The sequence below is a fragment of the Harpegnathos saltator genome, unplaced genomic scaffold, assembly GCF_003227715.2.
Source record: "Harpegnathos saltator strain DR-91 unplaced genomic scaffold, Hsal_v8.6 scaffold33, whole genome shotgun sequence".
In the NCBI taxonomy this organism is placed as follows: Eukaryota; Metazoa; Arthropoda; class Insecta; order Hymenoptera; family Formicidae; genus Harpegnathos; species Harpegnathos saltator.
In genome coordinates this window covers 1,623,816-1,643,954 of record NW_020230128.1, presented here as the reverse complement: position 1 = coordinate 1,643,954, position 20,139 = coordinate 1,623,816, and the positions used below count along the sequence as shown (strand labels likewise).

The 20,139-nt window shown below is 50.6% G+C and overlaps 1 protein-coding gene across 7 annotated transcripts in view; it reads left to right on the top strand.

Annotated features, from left to right (window-relative positions):
* The window catches only part of Fife (regulating synaptic membrane exocytosis protein fife), a 174,872-nt gene that overhangs the window by 67,719 nt on the left and 87,014 nt on the right, over positions 1 to 20,139 (top strand). For all 7 annotated transcript variants that reach the window (XM_025300137.1, XM_025300134.1, XM_011143115.3 and 4 more), the window contains 3 exons: positions 13,962 to 14,040; positions 16,776 to 16,935; positions 19,178 to 19,429. In XM_025300137.1, the coding sequence (XP_025155922.1) occupies positions 13,962 to 14,040; positions 16,776 to 16,935; positions 19,178 to 19,429 (491 nt within the window). The remainder of the gene's footprint in view (positions 1 to 13,961; positions 14,041 to 16,775; positions 16,936 to 19,177; positions 19,430 to 20,139) is intronic.

Here is a 20,139-nt window from a genome sequence, read left to right as displayed (position 1 = left end):
CTGAAATAAAGAATACCAAATTCTACAAACGATTTTATTCTTCAATTTAGTTTCCATTAACTTCAATACACTTGGCCCAATGGCTCTCCAATAATTTTATTCCACCGCGGAAGTGTGTTTCTGGAAGGTCTGCGAAATATGCCTCTACGGCTGCTATAGCGCTTCTTCATTCGACAAAAAATGCTTTCCACGGAGGAATTGTTTCAGGTTTCGGAACAGACAGAAGTCGCTGGGTGCCAAATCTGGCGAATACGGTGGATGATCAAGCAATTTGTACTTCAATTCATTGAATTTAGACATTGACAAAACACTTGTGTGAGCAGGTGCGTTGTCTTGGTGAAAAATGATTTGTTTGTGCTGCAAACCAGGTCTTTCCTCACGAATTTTTGCGTCCAATTGATCCAAAAGATTACAATAATATTCAGAGTTTATTGTTTTACCTTTTTCCAGGTAGTCAATTAATAAAATCCCTTTAGCATCCTAAAAAACTGACGCCAAAACCTTTCTTGGTCTTCTTGCGATCTTTCATGCTTTGTTTGCTTTGCAGCTGAACATCCAGCTTCAGTTCACTGTAAACGTTCATGTTTCAATTTAGGATAATGGTGATAGATCCAAGTCTCATCCATAGTTATAAAACGACGCACAAAATCGGTTTTATTCTTCTTGAAATGATTGCAAATGACGCTGAGAAATTTGCTTTCGAGCGAGTTTTTGTTGAATTGTTAACGTATGCGGCACCACTTTTCCAAACACCTTTTTCATTTGTAATTCGTTATGCAAAATATGCCGTATCCGTTCATCTGAAATGCCTATGATATGAGCAATTTCACGCGTAGTCACACTTGAATCTTCAGAAACAATAATATGTATTTGCTCAATGATTTCTGGTGTTGATGCGCTTTTTGGACGTTCATTGCGTGGATCATCTTCAATGCTACGACCACGTTGAAACTCAAGTGCCCATTTACAAACCATTGTTTTCGAAGGAGCAGATTCCCCTAACACATTTACCATCTCGGAATGAATTTCCATTGCCTTTAAACCTTTTTTACCAAAAAACTCAATCACTGCACGCTGTTTCAAGTTTTCCATTGCAAACAAATATACTGACACGTCAACTTCAATTGGCTTGTAAACACGGAAAGAATTGACAGATGGAAATGAAACCTAACCTAGGTTCATGTGAAGAGTTATATAGAAATATAACCGACTACAATTTATAATTCTACCGTTTACTTATAGATCCGCCGCTCCGCGAATTTTTCACGCAACCTGTATTAATAAAGAGATCAATGAATCGCGCGCGCATCGACTATCACGATGCGACGTCTATTTTGATTAATGCGCTCTCGAGCGGGCCTCAAAGAAACGCGGTACGCAGCCGCGATTTATCAAGCCCGATCACCGCATTGTTAAAAGTGCGGGTCGCGTCATCGAGGGTCCTGAAACTCCACGCGATGAAGCGCTCTCCGGTGAGCGAATGAAATTGCACGTTCCTCCGCGTACGGTCGCCGGCTCCTGAATATCGGTGTAATGATATTTCATAGCTGCTCCCGCCTTGCATTCCACCGACACGGGCGAACGCAAATTAATAGTCCGCCGCTTACGTGCGGCTTTAATACACTTTACTTCGCTAAAAGCTGCATGCCCGCAATTTACATCCTCTTTCTCGCGCCTTCTTTTTGCGGCCCTTTTTACCTGCGCGTCTCATGGCCGCGCTTGTCTCTACGAGCTCTTCGCCTTACCGTCTCGCGTCACGAAGATGCTGCGACCTGAGAGTCTCGTTTCGCACGGGGGGCGAGGAGGAGGGGGGGGGGGTCGAAGGAGTCCATCGAAATACATCCCGGCGAGAGAGATGCATCATTCAACGCTGTCTTGACGAGGAAGACATCGCTCGGGGAGCGCAGCTGATGGTGATCGAACAGACCATCGATCGACCGCGATGAGAGTTAATCTCTCAAAACTGATTCGCTCTCCACTCTACGTGACCCATAAAACTTTACAGGCTCGTGTGTGTCCGATGATTTCCCGGGTTGCTCGCCTCTCGAAGGGAAATAAAGAGTCTCAGCGGCGTAATCTGTCGGAAGCGCAGTTTATCTCGCCGTTGTTGCGAAAAACAAGGAAGTGATGCTCGACGAGGAATCGTTAATCGGGAGAGGAAGGGAAGGAGAGCACCGTAGGATAAAAGAACGCGAAGGGAAGAGATCTTCGCAACGACATCGAAAGCTTATTCCACCTCGATCCGGGGAAAAGAACGCTAACGAAGAAACGGGAAGCGCAGGAGCGCGATAAAAATACGCGAGGCGAGGCGAGGCAAGGCGGGATTTAAATTGCGGGAGATTCGTCGGGATGCGAAGGAAGTCCCCTGCCTCGCTGCGGAGCGGCTTATCCTTTTCTCATTTCTGTGCGAATCGTGCCGCGAATTCCTTTCTTCTTCCTCTTCCTCCTCCTCCTCCTCCTCCTCATTCGCCGCTAAAGTCACCTTCTATTTTTGCACTTCATATTCGCGCTATATTTAACTACGTCACACGATGGCACCTCTCTCTCTCTCTCTCTCTTTCTCGAGTATGAAACACCTCACAGCGTTGAGGACCGAGGAAAAACCAGACGTTGAGCTTTTCACTTCGTCAAGATGCGGCGATAAAAAAACTATTCTCCGCGGCCAAACTCTGTCTCACGCGTCATCGACGTGGCAGCAACAACATGAAATATATGCGTGTGAACAAAGAAACGTGGCAAACCCCTCGATGGAGAGACCGACGCTCCGCCGCGCCAGGGAGATCGATCTGCCATTTTCTCCAGACTAATACACGCGTTTTGTTCGCGCGATCGTTGGGTAATGACACTTAAGCCCTTGATCGCAAACGATTAGACGTAAAGGGAAATGAGTTAATGTCGTTCCCCACCCCGGCGTAACGGGTAGTTCTAATTAATCCGGCGTTACCCCCGGCGCATTTACCTTGCCTCCAGTCGTCGCGACTCTGCTTAGTTCGTTGACAGAGATCCGCAGCTTGACAGAAAGAGAGAGAGGGAGGGAGGGAGGGAATTTCGCCCATAATCTTTCACTACATCCACCGTTCGGAACTTATCCGATCTAGCTCCGAAGAGTAGAGACGGATAACCGGCGAAATTCCCAGCGAAGAGCATCGGTTAACTTTGCGGATGCCGCGGCTTTGTTTCTTAATCGAGCTTAATCGTCCCGTAATATAGACGAGTCGTCTTCCACCTTTGTACTCGTGCGGCAGGGAGCCGTCAGTCGATTACAACAACTAACGTGTCGTAGGATGCGTCTCGGGTATTCCACATACGGGCTATCGCAGTCATGGCTTTGCGTTGAGTCATCGTCAGGCGGGGGAAAGAGGGGGAGACTAGATGAAATCGCGAGCCGAATTTTATCACACTAATATACGCGAACGGCGAGTAACCTAGACGGAGAGAGAGAGAGAGAGAGAGAGAGAGAGAGCTCCGAATCGCGGGCAAATCCAATCGCAGCCGTCGCGATAGATAAACGCAGGGGAGAGCGGAGAGAACGCAATCTCGAAATACCGAAAGGTGGGGAGACGGCGGGTGAAGGGTTGCGTCCCTAAAGAATGGCCGTAGTGTTCGCCGACATCCCTTTTCATTTCGCTCCCTCGCCAGAAATTTGAGCCAGTCAAGCCGTCCACAGGGGGTGGCCGGGTGGGAGCGAGGAGAGCCGCCAAGTCGGAATAAACGAGAGAGAGAGGGGGAGGGAAGGCAGGGTGAAGTCGAAAACTCCCGAAGAGTGGAAAGTTCGACAAAGCGGCGAACTCGACCGAGGGCGGCGAAGGCTGAACGCTTCCCTGAAAAATGCGAGCTCACGGGGGTGGAAGACCGGAGACACGTTACAAACAGGCGGGTAACGATACGAGAGGGAGACGTTTACGGCCAGGCGCGACGGAACAGACGTAATGGAACGGTAACCGTTATTTACACCTGGAGCCGGGGCGCGACGCAATGTCGCTTTCCATCGAGCTCCGCCGCGAGTGGAAATGATATTCGCCCGCAACTCCCGCGAGTCCACGCGATGATGCACGTACCTCGCTCTTCCGCCGGTACCGGTGGTCGATGTCCCACACACAGTGCTCTCTCTCTCTCTCTCTCTCTCCCCCCCCTCTTTCTATCCCTCCCTCCCCTCTCTTTCCTTCTCCCTCTCCCTCCCTTCCTCTTTCCCCTTTCCCCTCCCTCCCGCCCTCTCCCCCTCTCCCCTCTCCCTCTCCCCCTCTTCCTCTCCCTCTCTCCCCTCCCCCCGCTCCCCTCCCCCTCTCTCTCTCTCTTTCTCTATCAATCTGGGATTTCGAAATGGTCCGCTGGGAGATGATCGCGCGCGTTCTTCTAATTTCTCACGGATTCGCGGAATATGCGGAATAATAATCAGGAGCAAACTCGCCAACGCGCGTCAAAGGGAGGTTTGTGCACGCGGGATGCCTCTCTTCTTTCGCTGGGTTATTTTCTCAGGTGTAATTTTCTGTTGACTATCCCCCCGGCGAAAACGTCGAAAGGGAATATTATTATCGACCGCGCCAAGCATTTTTCCCGCTCATTCTTTTCCTAACTTCTTGCGAAACGAAGTAGAGATATTACGTATATGTTTTCGCGAAATATAATTAACGTTTCCGCAAACGAAACGTCCCTTTTGTACGACGTAATTAATTAATACATCGTTACACTGAATGTTTTTCAGTCGCCGCATGTCGCTCGCTCATTGGGAGAAGTAACGTTTTTTTCGGCGCGAGCGTCGAAACAGCTCGATCATTACAACGCCGAGGATAAAGTGGAAGCCGCTTGGACTGTCGTCGCGTTAATTAAGTCACGACGAAGTCGTGCTGCTTGCTACAGCTTTAAGTAGGTCGACGTATCGAAAACCATCGTCGACGCCGCCACCGTATGAGTCGCTCCCAGTTAAATTCCGGTTTACCGGCTGATTAAGGGTAGTTTCCGCGGATCTCCGACTTTGCGATGATTCTCCTCGAAGGAACCTTCCCCGGAGCCTTTTCCGAGCGAAGCGTTTCGAGGGTTGACGCTGACTTGGAAACCCAAATCAAGCCCCCTTCCCTCCTCTCCACCCCTGGGGCTTTACGGAGTCGACTCAGAGTCTACCTGCCTCTTGCGATCGCAATGCTTACGTGCGCCACACGTAAAAGCGAATTCAGATTTAGCCTCGACCTCGATATCGATTTTCATCCTGCTCTCTCTCTCTCTCTCTCCCCCTCTCTCTCTCTCTCTCTCCCCCTCTCCTCACTCTATCCTTCTCTCTGTCTTTCGGCCTCTCGCTCTCTGAATCTCTCTCTCTCTCTCTCTCTCTCTCTCTCTCTCTCTCTCTCTCTGTCTCTCTCCCTCGCTCCCTCTCTCTCTGTCTCTTAGATATTCTCTCTATCTCTCGTCTCCGTCCGTCGCTCCCAGTTTTCTTAATCTTCCCCGGCAGCACGTTTCTTCATGCTCTCCCGTGAGTCTGCCACGATCTTCGATCTTCGAGCAAGATCTACCGTCTGATTCGCCCATTTTGATATTCCTCTCTCAGAGGTTCTCTAAAAAATTCGACACGTGTTCGGAATTCGCAATGAGGCAGGTGAGTAGAAGCAGTAATCTCTTGTCTCGGAGACACTCCGAAATAATTCAAGCATGAAATATGCAACGCGTCCCATAATTGAGCCCACTCTTGCACTTAATTGCAGGATTTGCGGATTTAGACAGTTTGTGTGTGTGTGTGTGTGTGTGTTTAATACGCGAGAATATTAAGCCTGTTCTCACACAGCTATTCATAAACCAACATCCTCGGGAAGAAAAGGAGAAGAAGAATGAAGACGAGCGCGGAAATGAGTCGACTCGATTTCTCCGCGCTCATTCAAAATGTCACGTGGCTCTGAGGCGAATAGAAAATCTGATCTTTTGAAAACGAGAACATCGCTAAAAGAATTTTCCGTCCTTGCAGCCGTGAGAAAACCTCGGCTCTTGCAAACTCGTGCATACACGTCTCATTAGCGTAAAAAATACACACACATCCACCCACACAGATAACGCCATAGGATCAATATCGCTAAATTTTACTCCGCGCGAGGAGTAATCCACGCACGTGTTGTACTAACGAGCATTTTCGCCGCCGTAAAAGCCACCGTTCGAAACACGCCGTAAAAGGACGATAACAGCCAAGGAAATGCATATTTTATGTCGGACGTTTCCGGACGAAGCTTCACGCGGACGCCACTTTTGCCGCGTCTCCCAAACTCTTGCGCTTCGATCGCACGCTATCCCCCGTTTTCCCGCGCAATAATTTCTGCCTCGATGAAAGCGATCTCGAGTTAAATCGCACGCGAAGGCCACGGCGGGGGAGAAAGCCGTGAAACGGGCGGAAGGAGAGATGAAGCTCAGGCAAAGCTGAGGAGGCCAAGTCCGGTCAAAATGACCTTTCGACGGAGTCGAAAAATGCGAGCGTCGACGACTGAGAATCGCGCCATTCAAAGTCGGATTTCGCGTTAGTTCATTTATCCGGCGAGAGAGCGCGCGCGTCTTTGTTCGCGCGTTTGAAAGAGGACGAGGAAAGGAGCGCGGGCTGAATGGGGGCCACCATCAACCTGTTCAAGCCTGATCGCGGTATAATTCATCACTGTGCGAGTGAGCGAACGGACGGCCGAGCGATTCCCAATTCCCACCGTCGCGTTTATTCCCGCGGCAGCCCGCTTTGCGGCGGCGGTAGCTCTTCTAGCGCCTTCTGCGGCTCTCTCGAATCGTTCACGTCGTTACTTTCACCGCGAAATCTAATTTCGTCGCGAGCGACGACGCTCGACGCTCGACGCTCGGCGCGCCACGGGACTTCGCGAAACAATGGAAAATATTTGTCGCCAAAGTGCTCGCGATAAGACTTCGTCTCTCTCTCTCTCTCTCTCTCTCTCTCTCTCGCTTTATCTCTTTCTCTCTTTTTCTCGGTACTGGATATTACCGGATAGTCCGGCCGGATTTATCGCGCTCCACCCGGCGACGAAGAAGACTTATCGAGGTCGATCTTCGCGTCGCGTCGCTATTAATGTAACAGCTATCTACATCTTCTCTCGGCCGTCCCAATTTCGGCGCGAATGCCCACGTAATAACGCTCCGTCGGCTCCGGGCACACACGGGAGTTTATCGTCAAGATTTATCTACCGGCCCACCTCGGTACACACACGTGCGCGCGTGTCAATCCCATCAAGATACACTCCGTGACTGCTAATTCGACGGTACTCCGCGCGCGGCCGGCCGATTCGCAGCCGATCCGCCGCTACTCCATTAATTACCGCGATGATTAACAATGTGATTGTACCTGGAGATCAATTACCAGCAATAACCCTACCAACGGCGGCGCCCCGCCGGCCGTCGCGCCGGCGGGGCCCCGGTAACGTGCTCCATTACGATTCGATGATTTCCCTTCGTTTGCCGTTCGCGGTTAAAGCGTTCGCGCGTGTGCGAGCTGTTTAACAGCGCGCTTTGCATTGTAACGGCGCGCGCAGGCAAAAACTCTGGTGCTTGCGAGTGATCACTGATTAAATGGCGTCTGTTATCCCGCGGCTCATTAGCGGCGGAATTATCGGCGAGTGGTGACGTAATCAGCCTGGATTGGAATCAAACGCGGCGATATATATCGCTACAACGCGGCTCGGCTACGCGTCGCCGGTGTACTTTAATGTCTCATATTTACCCACCGCCCCCGCGCCGGTACCCGCATTATACTAATTTATATGTATTTCGATTGACTTTAATCGCGGCGTGATTCACTCGCCGCGAGCGCGTTTTTCAGCCGCTCTAAGCGGCAGGAATGCAATTCTGTATAAAACTCAATCGGACATTTTTTTCGATTCGAGATCAATCCGCGAGCGTAATAACCGGTCTGAGGAAGCGAGATTGCAAAAATGGAGCTGCCCCGGGATAAATTGATACGCCGCATTCGCGAGATGATAAGCCATGAACCTAGGCACGGTGAATTCCTCTCTTGATACACCGACGCGTTTTCAATCATCCCGTCCGAGCCTGTTTAGACGTATTACAGGCCATCGGTGGAAGTTATCAATATTAATTTCAATTTGTTGGACAAAGTCTGGAGAGAGAGAGAGAGAGAGAGAGAGAGAGAGAGAGAGAGAGAGAGAGAGAGAGGGAGAGAGCGCGATCTCGAAATATCCGCTCTGCACGGGTTCTCGGTGAAAACACGCGAATAAAATTCGTTCTTGATGAAAGATAAAAGTTCGACGAGACCTCACGCATCGCCGCATTCCTAATGCGCCAGCTCCCGTCGGATCGTCGGTTATCGAGGAAGATCCGTCTTACGGCGCGACCGGAACTCGTCGAGCGAAGTATCCGATACTTCGATACTCCGATACACTCTCGTCATCATCCCGGCCAATACTTCCGTTAAATGCGAAACATCATGCCCGAGATTTGCGGATTGCGTAAAGTCGCAATTTTACGCGGCGAGCGAGTCGCGTTATTATTAGGTATTCGCCGCCAATTCGCGTGTTCGGTTAATTCTGTAACAATGCTTCCGCACGCGCGCGCGCGCGTTTGTGGCATTAATATTAAACGAATCCGAGTCTGCAAACGCACGTCTGTGTGTGTGTGTGTGTGTGTGTGTGTGCCTGTATATACATCTATAAATATTTACATGTATATGTATATAAATAGGTCATCGCTGTGTGTTATCGCTAATATTACGGTGACGTTACATCACTGCGACAGCGAAGCGGCTTTAATTACGCGCGAACGTTTGTCGTGCGTTGAATCGAGCGCAATGTCAATCGGCGATACGCTTGCATATCGAGCGCGCTCCCCGCCCGCCCCGACGGCGATACCAAAAATATGTCGCGCGTTCAATTACGCGCATGCGGCTTATTAGAGGACGACGAGAACTCGCGAAAATTGAACCGCCGCTGCTCGCGACAAATATTTGCGGGATCGCCTGCGTATAAGCGCGCTCCTCCCTCTCTCTCTCTCTCTCTCTCCCGCTTTTTCTCCCTCATAACGCTGCATAATGGGCCCGATGTCAATGTATCACTAGCGATTTCGCGCACAGAAATACTGTTGAAAACACTCGTCGGCGGTCGAGAGACGGCGATAACGCTGGTCGAGCCGAACGAAATTGGTATTAATGCGCGTAGTGTTCCCCTTTCCGCCTAAACATATTGCTCTTCTCCGTGTGAGCGCGCGAAATTGGATGGGTTTACATTAATAGAGAACGCGAAATCGCCAATAATCTCTTTTTTCACACGCAAGCATCGGCCGCCGGAAGCTTCGATAGGATTAACTCGCCCGCGCGCGCCTATCGGCGAGCGTTTGCAGTTCAATATGGCTCTCTCGTGCCCTTTAGACGCGAGAGCTATGTAATTTGCGCGTTCCCCCTCGGCCTCCCTCAGGCCGTGTAATAATAACCAGAGACGTGTAATAATAACCACAGAGAACGCCGTTGATACCATTTGTTGCATCTCTCACGCGAGAGCGATCAGTCCCTTTTCCTCGCACACTGTCGGGAAAAGGCGAGGGAAAACGCACGCCTGCCTGCCATACTTTTCGCACGGGGCGAGATGATTTCGCGTCGTCGCCGCCGCGCCGCTTTCGCGAGTTTTCCCGGCGGGTTTCTCCGGCACACACTCGGTGAAAAAGTATTTATTGTCTCGGCGAACGCGTCTAGCCGCGCCAACGTAAATCCCTAAATTTTTTAACCGTTCGGGGCATACCACTGCGGTTGACGTTCATCGGGGAAAAGGAATATGGAAAGCGCGCGTACAGCACGCGAAAGAAAAATAAATATACCGCGTGGGATGTATTGATTTTACAGGATGAGCTCGCTCTGCACCTCTCTCTCTCTCTCTATCTACGAGATATCAGATTTTTATTAGCCGAGGGGCATCGCGAGATCGCTCGACACGGCCAGTGTGATATCGTCGTTGATCATCGCGCCGTTGATTACTCGCTTCCGAAAAGACAACCGCGCTAAATCTTGCCGGAAATTTCGCTGGCAAATTTTTAACGAGCGAGCTTATCGATTCCCGCCGGCCCGCTTGGCCGCTTCTCGCGCGCGCGACCGGTACGGGTTCACGCCGTTCAGCAAGCTAAATCGACGCGAGGAACGCGGCGATGCGGGTTCGGGACCGAGGTCGGTCTCTCGTTACAAATCCCGGCAAGTTGAATCCCGCTTTCCTGCGGACAGTCGCGCATCCGAAAGCTCGAGAGGAAGCTCGAGCTCAGTTGGCAACTCGGGAAGCGAATAAAAGAGAGAGAGAGAGAGAGAGAGAGAGAGAGAGAGAGAGAGAGAGAGCGAGAGAGAGAGGGAGAGGGAGAGAGAGAAAGGAAGGAGGAGAGAAGACTCCGTTGAGCTTTCCATCAGGAAGGAAAGCTCCCCTTGTCTTTTCCATGGTTACTTGACGCAGCCTGAAAGAATGATAACACGTCACGAGCAACGCGCGCAGCCGAGCTCTGCGAGCGAGATATACAACCCTCAAAAGATTAAATGCAGCGCCAAGTGCACGGAGAGTTTCCTTCCTGTGTATAACGCGGTTTTCAGAAACTCGGTCAGCATTCTTTCTCTCTCTCTCTCTCTCTCTCTCTCTCTCTCTCTCTCTCTCTCTCTCTCTCTCTCCCTCCCTCGCTCATGCACATATATGCACACATACGCACACAGACTCTTGTCATTTGAAAACGGGAGTCTCGAGACACCGGAGAGAAACACGGAAACGTACTCTCTCGATAGGAGTTATTTCGAATCATCGACGCAATGAGAAAGACGCTGATTTTTCCTAATGGAACATTTCCAGCGAAGGAAGACAACCCCGAGTCCCGAGATCCTCGAATCATTCGTACGCACGCGGTGCGTAAAGGCACACGAGCCGACAGGATTCTGTGCCGAACTTCGTGGTGAATTATATATAGATCGTTCGGAACGAGCTCGGGGCAACGACTCGCGAGATAAGAGCGGATAAGCCATGACGACAATTCCCAGATGCCTCCGGGTGTCGCTACGACTCTGCCGGATGATTTTTCGGCCAATTAGGTAGATAACTATTTGTCGAAGCCCGGATAATCCGAGCTCTCGTGTGAGCTGCGCGAGTCCCGACGATAACGAGGTAACCGTCGCGAGCAGAAAAATCCTGACTGATTTCTCGCACGTCTCGTACGAAGAGGAGGATTCCTTTTGTGTTGCGCTCCTTGGGAACGCCGGTTAATCCGCTTTGTTAACAGCAATAGAAACGCAAACGTGATTTCTGTTTGTTGCCGCGGAAACTGCGCGGTGGACTGCGCCGAGACGAGGGGGTGCAGGGGGGAGTTAATTTTATTAATAAAATAAGTCGCCCCGCTCGTTTGCTTGTCGCGATTTCTTCTGCAAATAGAAATTCTCCGGTGCGTTCTTAACGGTGCAGGATAAACTCGGGCGTTCGATTAAGCCCGGAGAATTTAATTGCTTTCCAGCTGTCTATTACAACGACAGTCTGTCGATCTGCCCATAAATACGGAGTATTTATCCGATGTATACGTGACGTCAAAATCCGACGGCAGAAATTCGATCGCGGCTTTAGCTTGGCGAAAATTTCCAAGGCGACATATCCAGATCGCGCGCACACAGAGATGACCAATATTGAAAGTTCACCGTTAAATATTCAACGCTCAAACATCGAGAGAAATGACAATGGAAATTAAATGTCAATTATCGGTTGTTTTGTTTCGCCGGTCGAGCAGTTCAAGTTCCTATTTGTACGCGATGAGAAACCTTAAATTTCAATGAACCCGAGGAACGACCACTACGTGACCGGGAGGGAGCTTCACCGAAGACTCGAGCACCGGAATATCTAAGCTGGAAATATCGCTCCGCACACACACAACGATACAACAGAAGAGAAGTTTCGCTCTCGGCGAAAGAGATTTTCCGCGCGAGGCGCATCGATCGAAAAATTTCGTCGGACTGGTCGCGATTAGAATCGGGCAAGATAAAAGTGAGACGTTCCGCGAACGTTGGGGGATAATTTCGTCGGGACTTCGCGGTCGCGTTTTATCCCGCGTTCCCGATATCGCCGTAGGCACGGCGAATAAATCGAACGAACAATTTTCAACGCTCGCACGATCGGAATGAATGAAGCGTTTAACGGTGCGGCGGCGCTTTCCCCCCCGCGCACGATGCATTTTCCCGGCCGAGCCATAACTCACGTAAGATTCGATCTGACGGTTAATTTCCGCGATGAAGATGGTGATATGCGGCGAATCACGGACATCTGCTCGGTTTTTCTACAAGTTTAATTGGATCCACGAGCGATCTAATCCGCCCGCCACATGCGCTCGTTCGCTCGCGAACGTGCGACTCCCATTTTTCTCTCGCGTCGTCGCGACCAGAATCTCTTTCACTCCTCCCTCCCCATCCTCACTCTCTCTCTCTCTCTCTCTCTCTCTGCTCTTTCTTCTCTTTCGGCTTCTCGCGAAAATTTGTCTTGCAAAAAAGTCGTACGTCGCTTGAGCGAGTAATTGGGTCAACTAATAAGCGATGCGCGGCTCAATTTTATCCTCGCCTCCTTGTTGGAACGCTCGAAGAAACTTTTTCGACGAATAACTTTCTTTCTTTGTACCTTGAGGCTCGCGTGAAACTCTCGATACAAAAGATGTTTCCGCTAATTAAAAGCAGGAAATTTGATTTGCCAGTTGTCCCGTCGCGTTACCTGAAAAATTCACGTCTTCGATTCGGAAAGTTCATCCTCCGTCTCTGCGTGAGCGAATGAGTTAAATTCGAAAAAACAGAAAACCCCTTTTATTTAAATATTTCCGTCGTAAACGTTGTAAATATACCGAGTATACTTTCTCCATATTTTACAGAGTGCTTATAGAGTGAATTACGTTTTTCTTTTTAATCTCTCGGGTCTCTCTCCAGCTCAAACAGAAGTGTTTCATCACCGAGGAGACACCTGACTGCAAAGAAGAAGCATGCACGCAGAATGTAGCGAAGCTCATTTCTTTTTCTCCCTTCCCCCCATCCCTCTCTCTCTCTCTCTCTCTCTCTCCCTCTCTCTCTCTGTCTCTCTCACTTTTCTCCAGCTACAACGCGGTAATCTTTTTCATTCTGTTAATTCGTGGCGCGACGGTGCTCGTAAAGGACAAAGAATCAGGGATCAGCTGGTTACTCGCGGGAGTATTTGGGTTAATTGAGAAGCCGCGGAAACAGCCCGTGCACAATGCGTCAGCGAGCGACACGTTTCTCACCGCCGCGCCGAGGCCACCAAAAACAACACTTCCGAATATCCGAATCAACATGTCTCGGCAAAGTTGCTCGTAACCGCGTTACCTCGGAACGACGACGACGACGACGACGACGACGACGACGACGACGGCGGCGGCGGAAGCGAATATTACAGCGCGCTCGTAATAATCCACTTCGACGACGGTGGTTCCTTCCTGTGGCGGTCCAAACGATATTAAGACGCGACTCGATTACGATTCTTATCATCCCGACAGGGGGGCCGTACCAACGAGAGGCATTCTACCGGGAAGAGGAGGAGGAGGAGGAGAGGGACGCATCGAGAACGCGTTTCTATCGACGATAATGCCGACCCTCGAAATCGCGCAACGGTCGTTTCTCGCGAAGACTCGCGATAACGCCGCTCGATTAGAGGGAAACCTTCGGCAAATCGCCGCGGCGGATCTTCCACGCGCGGCGCGAGGGCGGGGGTTGAATATTTAACGAGTCCTGTCGGAGATATTCTTAAGGATTCGAATGGAACTTTAAAGACTCTTTCTTCCTCTCCCGCTCTTTATCGACAGAATTTTTATCGAAAGAGAGAGGGGGGGGGAGAGAGAGGCGACAGAGCGACAGAGAAAGTGTCCGCGGGGCAATCGATTCGCCAATTGCAGCGAGATCTCCCGGCAGGAGATGCGTATAGCTTGTAAGAGAACCGCGCCGCACTTCGTCAAGTATAAAACGCCATAAAGGAATCCCTTTTTCTTTTCAGTGACGAAGCCAGCCAAGGTCACTCCGATGGAGGACACTCAGCCCAAGGAGGAGTCATCCCCGCTTGAAACCCTGAAATTGTAAGTTTCGAACCGCGACGGGAGTGTAACTTCGCTCGTAAAACAGTTCTGTCGGACTCACAAACATGCATGTATATATGCACGCACAAGAACATGTTTTGTGTTAGTATTTCCATTATCGCATAATCATCCCGTTCGCGTGATCGTTGTTTATTTAACGCCGGAACACGCGATACTTACTTTCCAGGTGTTGTATCACCGAAAGCAGCGCGCGCGAGCGCGATACGTTCCCCGCGGAGAACATCAATTTGCACGTAATTCGATTCTTCCTCGTTCGCGCAAATATTTGATATCTTCGTTTCCGCTTCATTCCGAGGTGATTAGTTATTCGAGTACGTGTTGTGCGTCATCAAGGGTATTACTGTATCGTCGAGCGCGCGTTGCGGGCGCTTTGAGAATTTTTTTGAGACGACACGTTATGGTCGATCATCGGCGGTTTATAGTGCGATGCCGCGTACGGAAATCAATAGATATAAATAAATGAAGGGAAAAGAGGAAAGGGAAAATACTCTACGCCGTAGGTGGTTCGCTCAGCCAAATTGTCTCATCGAGTGTCGAATGAGATATTTACGCAACGCGTGATCGGCTCCGGCCGCTTTCGCCAAGATATTCACCGCGGGGGATCGATACGGAACATCAACTTGATTGCGAGTACAGTTTGGAAAATGATGGGAACGGAAAAATCCGGCACCGGCCGGTATATCCTTGCCGGAATCGCGTAACACGAAAAACCGAGTATCGCGCTCTTTCACGCCAAGTTTCGCTGCCCCAAAGGGCATGCTGCCAAACTGCACTCTATTTCCATTCAAATTGGTACACCTGAAAGCAATTAATCCCCGGCAAAAGTCGTCCGCGGCGGCGGCGGCGAACAGAAATGTTGATCCCGCGCTTCTGTGAAAACTCGCATGGAAAATCCGAGCAAGGAACGATTGAAAAGTTCCAAAGAGGGAAAATATTTTTTTTAATTTGCCACTGTACGGACGCTCTTAGGACGGCGTTTCAGCTCGGAGTGCCGGCGGTTGTTGTCGGGAAACGCGCGCAACGAGAGGTATGTAGTATATCCGGGCTTTGTGAATAACGTAAAGTTAAAGTTTCGTAGGCGACGAGTGAATGACGAGAAAATAAACGTTAATATCGCGCGCGTTATGACATTAAATTGTATCGATACGCCATCGCTGAGATCGGCGGCGTCGATCTGCAATATTTCAGCATAATATGTGGAATTTTCTTGGTTAAAATTCGATCGAACGATTCGTTTCGACGTTCTCACGGCGAACGTTCAACTGGCCATTTCGACTAGCGCGGCGATCTATTCGAAAACGTTTCCGTCCGGATAATAGAGCTGTCGCGGACAATTCGCGAGCCGCGCGCTATCTTGCACCGAGCGAACGAAAATTTACTCGACGGGAACGCACCTACCGGGAACGTAACGGACGTTATCCGCGCGATAGACGCGGCCGGTGAAGTTCACCGTCAGTTTAAACGAGCATGAACGACCTCCATTTCTGTCGTCGAGAGCGGCTCGGCTCGGTCCGCGCGTTCGCCGACCGTGCGAAATTTAATACAGCTCGTCCATTAAGGGCTCGTGGATTGATTCGTTCTCGGTCAGCTAAGTAACCCGCGCCAAAGCAAATAACGAGAATACCGCTCGGCGGCGGACAGCCGAGCCATTGCACCGAATTTCACGGCCGGACGCCTGACGACGGCGCCTTCGCAGCGCGAAATAGCAAACACGCGACACAGCAAATACGTCTCCGCCGACGGAGAAATCGGTAATACGTGTGTATGTGTGTGTGTGTGTGTGAAAAGGATAATCGATAATTATGTCTTCGTGGATCATTGGACGTTACGTACTTCGGCGCATGATAAAATGTCGCTTTTCGCCTTCCCGATAACGCCGAGAAGAAAAAGGCGTACTGAAATATGTCGTGATAAAAAATTTGCTTCGATTCAACAACCCGACATTTCGATACGCGTATCCGTCATCATTGTCTCTCGCAATTGTTTCGTACTCGTAGAAGCATGCTCTGTTTACACTGCAACACACACAGATATCATTGCGTCACGTAGTATTGGGCTGGCAACTAAGTGATTGCGGATTTTGTCGACAGATGGATTTTACACTTTCTTTTGTTTCGTTAACGTGTTCAAAGTACCTAACCTATATTTTTTCTTATTGTTTGGACTTCTAGCTTTCATTTAGTACAAAAATTATATCGATTAGTTCTTTAGTTTTGTTTTTATCCCAATTTAAAAATGGAAGAGCAAGATGTGCACTTCAAACATATTTTATTGTATTATTTCCGAAAAGGCAAGAACGCATCGCAAGCACACAAGAAGTTATGTGCCGTATATGGGAATGAAGCCTTGAAAGAAAGGCAGTGTCAAAATTGATTTGCCAGATTTCGTTCTGGTGATTTTTCATTGAAACATGCGAATAACGATCTGGCCGTCCAGTTGAAGTCGATGAGACCCATATCAAGGCCGTTATCGATTCAGATCGTCATAGCACAACACGTGGATATTGCAGAGAAGCTCAATGTATCGCATACATGCATTGAAAAAAATTTTAAAAAGCAAATTAAAAATTTTGAATTTTCATTCTTATTTAAAATCCGCAATCACTTAGTTGCCAACCCAATACTTTGTGCGAGTGCTTGGAAGCCTGACGATCACGCTCGCGATCGGTCAATCGCCGGCGCTACAAACGAGACTCACCGAGTCCGGTGTTGCAGAAAGTCAGAAACGGTCGGCAAGATAAGCAGCGGGGACGACTGCAGAGTATGCCGGAAGTCCTTCGCCCCTGAGGAAGTCTCGCGAACTTGTTGCGAGTGTCTACACAAGGTCTGCGAGGACTGCGCCTCGTATTCAACGACAACGAATTCCGACGATCCGGTGAGTTTGCACGCCGCTGCCGCGCTCTAATTAACCGGCACCGTTCATTGTTCTACGCGCCGGTAAATATTGCCGTAAAACGAGATTGGACGGCGGCCGGGCGCGCGAAATTAATCGTCGGACCGGACGAGAGGAAAACACAGGCGAGAAGACGACCTGGGAGGAAGAGGAGGGAGGGAGGAGGAGGAGGAGAACGGAGGGCTGGCCGAATCGAACGTGAAAATCTAATTTCGCGGCTGGCGCCGTAATTAATCGCAGCAGTTTTATCGTCGCTGCTTCCCCTCAATGTTTACCTCTCGTTCGCGCCTTACGACTGAAATCGCCGCCCCACTCACCCCCCCCCCCCTCACCACATTTCGCATCATTAACTGTAAAGTCTCGGTGCGACTCGCGATCATTGTTTAATCTTTCTCCCGTTCCCGATGTAAATACGCCAAGATTTCCAATCTTCGCCGCGGTGATCTCGCGCGATCTTAGCGGCTCATAAAGTCGCCTTCTGAGCGCTCTATACACTTATGACAAAACGCAAACGATCACAGAAAAGTGACAGACGAGATGCCCGAGAATCGCCCGAGAACTCGATAATGCCGATCGACGTTGACTAAAATTCGTCTCACGCCGAAGCGAAGCGAAGACCAAGATCCGGCAAGCCGCATTCGGCGGGACTACGAATGCCAAAGGGAGAGTTAATTGCTGACAAATGGCGGCAAGAAATCCCCGGGGGGGCTCACGGTGACACGGAGCAGACGGAGCGGACGGACGAACACGAACGAGCGGACGAGCAGCGAAAGACTCCTAATAGAGACTCCGGGCTTAACGTCGGTCCGTGTAAATCACGATATCCACCTTCCGCTGCTCGCTAATTTTCACCCCGAGTGCCGTCGTTACGCCAAGAGGGCCTACCGCAGCCCGCCAACACGTGGCGCCCGTGCGAAATTACCGCGCCGAATTACCGGGATTCACTCGCCCCGGCCGTTCTTTTGCCGGAACCGCGGAAACAATTACATTCCTTCCGCGCGAGAGAACCGCCGCTTCTCTTCTCGTTAATAATTAAATCCAGGGGCAAAGAAAGCAATTAGTTGGCCGAAAGCTGGCGTTAAATTATCATAAACGCGCGGATCAGCCCGGCTCAGGCCGGAGCCGCCGCGCGAGAAGCGAATGGAAATTTATTCGCGGCCCGCCGCGACGCGACGCGGCTCGTCGCTTCTCGCTCCTCGCGCCGGCCGATATGACCGAATTAATCAGCCGACGCGGCGTTACTCCGGCGAATCCGCTGTCAGGGCTCCGTTACGCGGGCGAATCCTTCACTTGGAATCGGCCAGACGATGAATTCATCGACGCACGATCGGAAACGCAGGGACTGAGACGAACGGAGGCCGACGCGGACTCGGCGGAATTCTGCGCGACCATCTCGCTTAACTCCGCGGAAAAACGCGTTCTCCCGTATTTCACGCGACTTGTCGCCTTTCATTCGCCGCTTTTTGTTTCCGCGCCCGTTGAGAGCGAAAGAGACAGCGGGAGTAACGTTGTTACTCGCTTTATTTATAGACGGACCGAAATACCGCTCGGATAATTCGATTATGCAAATACACGAAATTTACGCAATATTCGGCACGACGAAACGTGTACATTTACGACAGCGAGGTGAAATTATAGCGATATTCACACATATCTCGGCGCAACGTTCGTCATGCACATCTAGACACACACACACACACACATACATACACACCGATGTCGGAGGAAGAATGACACATAATTTTCTATAAAAGCCGCACAAAATCCACACGACAGAGCGCGGGTGAAAAATGCGCTCGCGAATTATCGTGCTACGACGACGAGTGAGCCGCTCTCTCATCGCGCTATTAACCGATATACGAGCGTTTCATTCGATTCAATTAATTAATCACGTTCCCCGAGCGACTCGCCTCGCCCATCGCAATGTATCGAGAATACAATGGCCGCTTTGCATGCGTATATAGAGCGGCCACGCGAATTTGATTTATGCGCGGAGCGCATCTTGCGATTTAATCGGGCCTCGTCGATGTGTCAGTCTGAATTGCTAATTCGGGAAGCCATTATCTCTCAAGTCCTCCGTCGATGAATAGCCCGGCTGCGAGCCGGCATCAATCTGCATCGGAACGAGGAGGCATCGGGGGGGGGGGGGAAGGGGGGGACCAGCACGCGTTAACGTCGCCCTTCGTCGACGAGTGAAATTGTCTTTTTCCCGGTAACGTTGCAGTCTTCCTGGCGATGTAGCGTCTGCCGCCGAAAGATCGCTTCGAGGGACCAGCCGATCGTGACGCAGGAGTCCACGGATTCGCTGCTGGACGTGCCGATCCTCGAGGCTCTCCAAAGGAGGCACAGCGACGCGCGACTCGGCCCCACCGGGAGTCAAATCGGCGCGCTCGGAAGCGGACTAGCGCCGCCGCGGAGTCCGGAAATTCGCAGACATTCGGACGTCTCGCCGGCCAGTCTCAAGGAGCTCGAGAAGGTAAGCGTGGACGCACTACACGGCGATTTGTGCTTTCGCGTCACCTGCGCGACGTTCGCGTGGAATCCATCGCCATTGGCTATCGCGAACGAACTCGCGGCTATTTCTCGATACTATCGGCATGTCGTCGGAATTGTCAACTTCCTCGCCGAGTCGCGAATCGTCCTCTCGGCATTTCGGCGAGATCAGGATTGGATTGGATTCGTTCGTATTGTTTGCTCGAAAAGAGGGGAATTCTCCTTCTCCGCGCTAGAAGAGACAAAGTTGCGCGGATCTAAACGGAGTGAAGTGATATTCCAGCTCGCTCGATACGACGAAAATAATCTCTCCGCGCGCGGGCAGTTGAAATTCAAGTTGAATTTCAAGTTGAAATTCAAAGGACATGATAAACAATTCCGTGACTATCCGGGACGAGGGCCGCGCGCTTTGCGTGCGTGCGTGCGTGCGTGCGTGCGTGCGTGCGTGCGTGTGCGTTAGACGTCATACTGGCTTTCGATGTTACTCTCTCACGCGAGTCACCATCGCACGAGATCCCCTCCTTCCCCATCGAGATGCATAATTCAGTATCTTAAGAGATATCGTTTCACGTAAAAACGTCTCACGTGGCGGCGGCGACGCCACGTCAAATTAGCCGTGCGAGAGAGGTCAACGTGTCGTCACCACGCTTTGAGTGTCCGCTTCAACGCTTGAGCTACACGTCGCTGTTGTCT